Source organism: Mizuhopecten yessoensis, unplaced genomic scaffold, assembly GCF_002113885.1.
Source record: "Mizuhopecten yessoensis strain PY_sf001 unplaced genomic scaffold, ASM211388v2 scaffold10755, whole genome shotgun sequence".
NCBI classification, from domain to species: Eukaryota; Metazoa; Mollusca; class Bivalvia; order Pectinida; family Pectinidae; genus Mizuhopecten; species Mizuhopecten yessoensis.
Genome location: NW_018408705.1, coordinates 444,990 through 453,073, shown reverse-complemented (window position 1 = coordinate 453,073; position 8,084 = coordinate 444,990). Strand labels below are relative to the sequence as shown.

The 8,084-nt window shown below is 39.5% G+C and overlaps 1 protein-coding gene across 2 annotated transcripts in view; it reads right to left on the bottom strand.

The window, feature by feature from the left end:
• Positions 1-1,739: 1,739 nt before the first annotated feature.
• LOC110462163 (acetylcholine receptor subunit alpha-like 1) overlaps positions 1,740-8,084 on the bottom strand; it is a 44,416-nt gene continuing 38,071 nt past the window's right edge. For both annotated transcript variants that reach the window (XM_021516005.1, XM_021516006.1), the window contains exons 3-5: positions 6,292-6,401; positions 2,501-3,494; positions 1,740-2,046 (exon numbers count right to left, since the gene is read on the bottom strand). In XM_021516005.1, coding sequence (XP_021371680.1) covers positions 1,876-2,046; positions 2,501-3,494; positions 6,292-6,401 — 1,275 coding nt within the window. In that variant the 3' untranslated portion in view covers positions 1,740-1,875. The remainder of the gene's footprint in view (positions 2,047-2,500; positions 3,495-6,291; positions 6,402-8,084) is intronic.

Sequence of the window (8,084 nt, the reverse complement as noted above, 5' to 3'; positions counted from 1 at the left end):
GTTCGACTGGCACACCAATACATGTAACAACCGAAAAAGTTCAGCAGCCTTTCCGTTGAAATAGTCCCCGTCGTCAATCCGTGGCTTGATTTACCATATGTAGGTCTAATTGGCGTAAAGTACACCATGTTTTAATGCGCCTGTATTTAAAACCACTGTAAAGCAATCAAAGACACGGAACGCGGAACGGCTCGTCAATTAAGAAGCTGCGTTATAGCTGACAACTCTTTTCTACGACTGCGTGCTTCCGCTATGTTTAAATAAAAGTCTCCCGAGCAAGTGTGTGCTATCTAAATTTAATTACTGAATTGACATTCCAATGGCGCGATGGTACAAATTAATAGTCAGTTTTGATTTCTACAAGCCCCATGTTGATGGTGTGACGTAAAGAAACAGGATCATTTTCTGCTGGGACAGGGATATATGGCAATTTGGATGGCAGCGGTATGTCCCCGTGGAATAAAACTTAGTCACTGTAAATTAGCAACGATAACATTATTGTAATTTAAAATTCGAAGCTAATAAAAATCAGAGAATAAATGTTTTCTAAGGTTTGAAATCACAACGAGGAGATAAGTGTTGTGTGCCTTATGGAGTTGTCTGGCCCTAGCGCGGCTTCCGACACGACTCCAAGAAAAATCCAATACCCAATCTCTAGACTTTTTCCCGGCTTGCATGTCAGAAATGGTATAGGTCGTGTTGTTATTTTGAAATAATCACATTGTCACAAAGCACGCGACTGTTTTACTGCGAAAGAGTTCTCGCAAATGACCCCGTAAATGTTGGGTTCGTTAGCCTATTAAATCATTATATGTTTTGTAGTTTGCCTGTCTTGTTTATTATCACCAACACTTTTCACATTCATGGATGAAGTAAAATATTTGCAATTCGATGAATCACAGATTATTTTGATTTGCTATGTGTACAGGAAAACATAATTATTGGTCTATAGCCCCTGGACGCAGTACGGCATTGTAGCCAGCGGTCGCCGTGCCTCCACGTCTCTCGCTCGCCTTATACAAATTAAGCTATTTACATGCAAGTGGATGCAGAAATTCTTATGCATAAAAAGGAGGATGTCACAATAAATCTATGGACAATCCAATAGCGAGTCGGTTGGCGTTCTGTCTAGTGTTACGGAGCGGCATATCTATACGGACAGTCGAGCAATTCTACAGAAAACAATCACGCTAAAAGATCCGTCAGATACTCTCTAAAACACCACTATTCAAAGTGAACCGTCAGATACTCTCTAAATCCTGTATCGTCCAATGCTCTCTAAAAACACCATTATTCCACGTGCACCGGCAAATACTCTCTAATACATGTACCGTCAAATACTCTCTAAAACATCACCATGCCAGTCGTGTACCGTCAGATACCCTCTAGGAAAGCCATTGTTTCAACTGTCCAGTAAAATATTACCATGCCGACCATATACCGTCTGATACGCTACAAGACCTTCATTATACTAAGTATAAACCGTATACAGTCAGAAACTCTCTCAAACAACAAGCATACAGAAAGCAATATCCTATTAAAATAAGGTTGGCTTAAAAAAACTCCGCGACAAAAGGCTTACATTCCGGTCAATACTGCATGTACATGTATTTTTGGTAATAATTGTTGTACTACTGCTGTCATTGAAACATTCTCAACACGATGATCGTTAAGCATTAAAACTGTAGGAAAACAAAGAGTCTGTTGTAAAATGAAAATGAAAAGAACTAAGTAATTGCTTTATAAAAAACAAAGCTTTATTCCATCCTTTATGTTACAGTGAGATCACAATTGTTGGATCAGTGGCATTCCATTGGTGAATGCTTATCACGTGGTCATATTTGGTATAGCGCGTTCGCGAAACGTCGCTGTCACCTAGATTGTACAAATGTCCGTGGCGTCATTGAGCGCTAGTGGAGGGCGTTTGTCGTAGAGGGAAGGCGCATACAGAAATATACTTAACGTGCCACAAACACAAGCTGTCGTGAAAATGTAGAGGAATAGCCGGTCCATCACCATAGCAACGTACTTCCAATCTCGAACTTCCTGAAAACGTAGAGTTCTTTTTTAAGATACATAGATGCAGATGATCTCAAAGAAATTAACAGTGTTGAGTTCTTAACCGTACAGTAAATAAGTGTAAAAATAATACTGAAACGACTTATATTGCTTTATTATAATTTATATATCTAATATATCTTATATTCATATATTACCATCATACACCCGATCAAATGTCTATTAACACAATACAACCATACGACGTATGTTGATGTATGACAATCATACATTTATAACAACTTATATTCCTGTATGACCATCACGCATCCCAAGAGTCGAAAGGTTTCATGTATGACAAACAATATATACATCAGTAACATCATTCATTAACAAACATTCATTTAACTTATATTCCTGTATGACCACCAAACATCTATTACAACTCCAAATGCAGTACTTGTTAATTTTATTGAAGATAGAAACAGCAATGTCGACTTACCGAGTTATCGTCGTCCTCGGATCGGAGATGATTGGCGATGTACGTAACGCCTTGGAGTGCATCACGCACTTCCGTTGGATATTTATTCATTTCCGCTCTCTCCTCCGACATGTTCCTTTGGTGGAGGTTATCGTACTGATTGGAGGTGCCCCGAGAGGACGTCCCGGTACTACTATAGATGTTTCTCACCTCCCTCATTTCTATCCCGTTAACCGTCCGTATCGGCACCTTCTGTTTCCTTTCTAAGTCGGGCTTTTTCATCAATAGTATCCTAGGTAAAATTTCTGTAAAAACACGTTTAACCCATGGATTCATTTTATGTGTTGTGGGAGTTCTGAAGTTGATGCCAAGAGTGTAAACAGCTAGAAAAATGGACATAGTCACTACTATCATGGTAAACAGCAGATACTTTCCGATCAGCGGTATGACCAGCGAGGTTGGCGGGTTTATATCGGACAGCAGCAGGAAGAACACAGTTAGAGCCAGGAGGATGGAAATACTGAGCGTGATTTTCTCCCCGCTGTCCGAGGGCAAGTAAAACACAAGTACAGTTAGACACGAAATGGACAGACAGGGCATAATCAGATTGAGGGAGTAGAAAAGAGTCCTCCGCCTCAATGTGATATTAAACATGATATCGTAGTACGGCTGTTCACAACACGGGTAATTTTTCTCCTTCCGCCGTGCCGTCACATTAATGATATCCCATTCGACGTTCTGGTAAAAGTCCCGGATGTCGATACCCCTGTCAATCACCTGCTCGTTCTCGCCGACCATGACGGCCTTGGAATCACACAAGTGACGTAGGTCAACCTGATGTCCATCGTATGTCCACGTGCCAAACTTCATAAAGCATTCTTGCATGTCGAACGGGAAATACTCGACGTTGATTGGACAATAGCTCTTGTAGATGACCGGTGGCTCCCACACTACCAGACCAGTGAAATGGACAGCAGCTTTCGTCAAAAGGGTCACTACATAGTCTCCATCCGCACTGAAACGACATAAGATCAAACATTGGAGGAAAGGTCACACATTTGTAGTCACAAACATAATCAAGATACAGTTATATGAGCCGAATGGTGGAATATATAACGAGGATGGAATTAACCAATTACTACATGCTGTTTCGGCTAGAGTTCATTATTTTTCGAACATTTAAAAAGTTTAAGTTATATAGTCCACCATCAAATACAAAACACATGCTGATATCATTTATATTTATTCTACAACATTAAAATAAAATCTAATGTCCTTTCGTGTTTACATCAATGCTAAAAAAGGCAATGTGGCCTAGATAATCTAATATGCAAATTGGGCTGTTCTTTTGCACGCGCAAACGTCTGTCACGTAATGGTTCTGTTGTGCCAGTTTACATAAATGTATGTGGAACGTTTAGATATATACTTACACGCGCATGCTTTCATTCGACAAAGCAAATTCGTCCAAGACAAGTCAAATACGGCTCAATATGTCACATTTGCAGAACAGAGAGGCTTTTGCAAGAACGTTAATTTGGTCACTATTCAATAATGCATGCTTATTAACCAATGAAAAGTGTCTTTATATCACCGAATTCATGATTGATGGTTACGTAAGATTGTTTAGTTTTCACGTAAACTTAAAGGGGTTTCATCCATTGCAGTACACACAGCGTTTTCAGTACACCCCACAACCCTAACAAATCGTGGTTATTACATATGATTATTTTTTTATTTTCTTAAAAGTATTATTTACCAAACGCCACATTGAATCGAGATGTGTAAAAGTAGTTCCGGTATATGACGTAACACTTCGGAGAATGGAGGAGGATTGCTGGGGAGTGCTCGGGTACATTATTACTCTAAGAAAGTCCTTCAACAGGGGAATCGCTGCTAAAATTGAATTACCGAAATATTTTGTAAACGGAAAGCTCTCGTCAGTATTGGCAAGCTCACGCACTGAAGCGCGGTGTTATAGGACCTTTGTATCGTTTGGTTACAGTGACGCTATCACTGTACCCTGACAAGCTACCGTCAAGTAGCGCTCGAGAGTCGTTTTCGCTCCTCAACCATCTAAAACCTTTTATATATGCCATGTCCAGCGTCCAGTACAATAAGCACGACTCTTTTGTTGTCTGTATAGGTTTCTGTGGTATCCCGACCTTAGCTAATAGAATTGCCCTATACTGTGTATATAATGTATCGGTAAACTTTATTTTGGATGTCTTTCCACTATGAAGACCAGTTATAGCCAAAATCTTATTCAGATCTTCCGAAGACTACACGGTACTGTTGTTACTGTATCTTTAACAATCGCACAGACCAGCGATTTGATCAAGTGGTATCTTTTAGGGCACAATCATGATGGCGGTGATTATAATGGATTTATGGAAGTTAAAACGCCACTCTGTAAACATAGATGGCGCTGTTGACTGTTTGTGTATTGGCTAGGAGAGATTGTTTGTCATGCAACGACCGCGATACTTAGATCACACGTGCTTTTCTTACACGAGAGCTCGATGGTTTATGTCCCCACGGCAGAACAGGCCAAACGAATGTGATTGCACTCAAATCTCAATAAAAACGCATCTATTACTCTATCACACAAATGAAGCTAACCTATGACGTGCTCTCATGGAATTCATTTACTTTTCAGCGATAGGTTTCTTTACAGAAGCGATATTATTTTCATGAAGACTTAAACATCACATATGGGTTATCCGCAGAGGAATTAAACTGAATGCAGTCGGCAGTGTAGACTGATAGCACAAAAGGAAACCCGGGAAGTCTGTTCGTTACTAAACTCCACCGCTAGTATTTAGCATTACATGTCGGAGTTGGGAGACGATAGCCGGGCCGGCGCCTCATTGGTACCTTGGGTATCACGGTAGAAGACGTAGACGGCGTGCGGGCCAGGATCAGACGGGGTAGACATGCACTGTTAGGCCACACGTGTGGAAAACCTAACGTCATAAAGTTGACCCCTACAACAGCGAAAGTGTGCCGCTGTGATGTCAACTCCCGCAGAGACTGGCGTCACTACAAAACTGGATTTCCTGCTGTAGTTTTTTCTCTGATTCAAAAAATTGTTTCGAAAAGCGCAGCCTGGCGGAGTGAAATGGTACTACGGCAGGTAATCGAGTCCAGCATGTAGTCGACTCAATCACTTTCTCACCCCGGCATGACGCTATTAAGTAAACTCGTGCGGGAGAGAGAAGTGTTACGTTTGACCCACTCTTGGAACATAGAGATACGTCTGCATTTTTACAAGGGTTTTGTGACAGAAACTTCATTTTTTTCTTGTCGTAGTATTATGAACCGGGCAAACAATAGAACCTGTGTCATTTTATTTTTATTTCTTGCTAATCTAGCATCTTTTCAGTTTTTCAATCCCTTAATGCCAGTTCTTTTCATTACTGTCAAGAACCCTTCATTAAGAAAATTAACGACACTGCACTTCCGGTTAAAATAAACTGTAAACGAGTCTACAATAGTCGTCTCGATTTGTAACGTGTTCGATTTTTTATTTTATCATCTTTTAAATCATTAATGAAGTTTTTGTGCCTAAATCAAACCTCTTAATGACCAATAATATGTAAAACTGTGAAGTCGACTCAAGTAACAGTGAGAAACGTGCGCTGTAAACACCCTAGCAACCTGACACAAAGATGTGAAGTCGACTTCCTCAAAAGCTAGGTGCTTCAAAGACGGCTCGTTTAGGACGAAGAAGCGCGCGGCCCTGGATTCGACTCCGTTAAAATTTGGAAGCGTATACCGTGGCATTTTCAAAAAGACTTGACTGTTACTTACTTGTTGTACAAGACAATGTCCGGCCGCCAGAGGTCGTTGGATGGAATGTGTGTGACCTGTAGGCCGCCGTACGCCCGAGGGTCCCACTTCAGACGCCCGTCAATCCATTCCTGGCAACAAAGTGAATAAGAAACTGTAATAAATGATTTTTGGGTAAGTCAGCGAATGTTATGTAAGATAAGTGCATACATTAGTTTTTGATTTTAAATACATGAATATAGGGATTGTATTATGTCTTTGCCTAAATTTAAAATGAATGTATACTTATCACTAGCGTGATAAATATCCAATTAAATCAACACCCCGATATAAATCCAACCTCTTACTGGATAAGACAAACAAATGATACCGAACAAAACCGCAAATACGACAGTTGTCAAGTTCTAGCTTAAAACACTAAGGAATCCAGATATTGAAAGCCTCTGATAGGGTTCATTTTAAAACATAGAGCAAAGATTAATCAAATGGATTGCAAATTACCTACGCATTCTTCGAACATACATTTACAATAATATGATAAAGGAAACAGGCATATTATTAGATTTGAAATAAAAATAAAAAGTTGAATTCGATGATTTTTTGGAATATGTCGGTTGAAACGAATTGAAATATTATGGAAGATCAAACACGAACAATTACCATTCAAAAATAAAACTACCGGTGTTAGACAAGGCGCCGTTCTTAGCCCTCTGTTATTTTTCATTCTTATTCTTAAATTACCCTGCACCGTACACCTGTTCCATCCGTCTATGACAATATATTATTATTACATGTAGTTTCTCATATCAAACTCAACACACAGCTACAAGTTATGTAAATGATAATGTTAAAAATTAAAAATACACGTATAGAATTAAATCGGCTTTCACTTAGCTCGTAAAATTCAACCCAAATAAAACCAAAGTTTTTAGATTCTGTCCCTCTGCTTATGACAATGACATAACTTTTCTGACTTTTCTGACCGCCATAAACAGCTGGGTATCGCTGTTAGTTTGAATTTTAAAGGGAAAAGACATGCAGAAAATGTCCGTTATGAGACCTTTAATAAGCAGGAGCACTTCGAGAACTAAAATACGTAACACATTTCAACACATTAAATTAGGGGATAGTACGTTGCTTTGAGTGGCTATACTGGCGATTAGAACATGAAATTTGGGTTTGAACTCGAGACCGATAGGTCGAGAGTTTAAACCAAATTTCATGTTCTAATCGCCAGTATAGCCACTCAAAACAACGTACTATCCCCATTCTAACACACCTTAACAAATATACTACGCTAATATGTTTAGAAACATTGTATTTCCTTGTACAAAAGTACGTAGTAAAATACTTTGTGACCTGAACTGGCGACGTGTCAATCTGCAGCGGACTGACCAATCGGAAAGAAGCTTTCAAAAGTCGGTCATTTGGCCCCGCCCATACTGGTAGGCGCTCGATCTGGAGGTTGACGAGGCGGAATATTTGGATTGTTCGTGAACGTCCTGTTACCGAAGTTTATACGACACATTCGGATTGATATTGAACAAGTTCTTACATATCCATGTCAGTATGCATACCAATCTGTGGTTTTCGACAAAATCGGTGATTATTTGTATAGATTTGTGAAGAGTTTTGTGTAAATGCATACGACACATGTGAAATGTTTCATTTGATTTGGGATCTAAATATATGCCTTCACACGGATGGAATGAACGTTTCAGTAATAAATGGAGGTAAGACCAAGGAATGAGTACTTTTTACTTTTTAATTCATTCAACAAATACATTTCATCGGTCGTTTACTTTCTGTTCTGT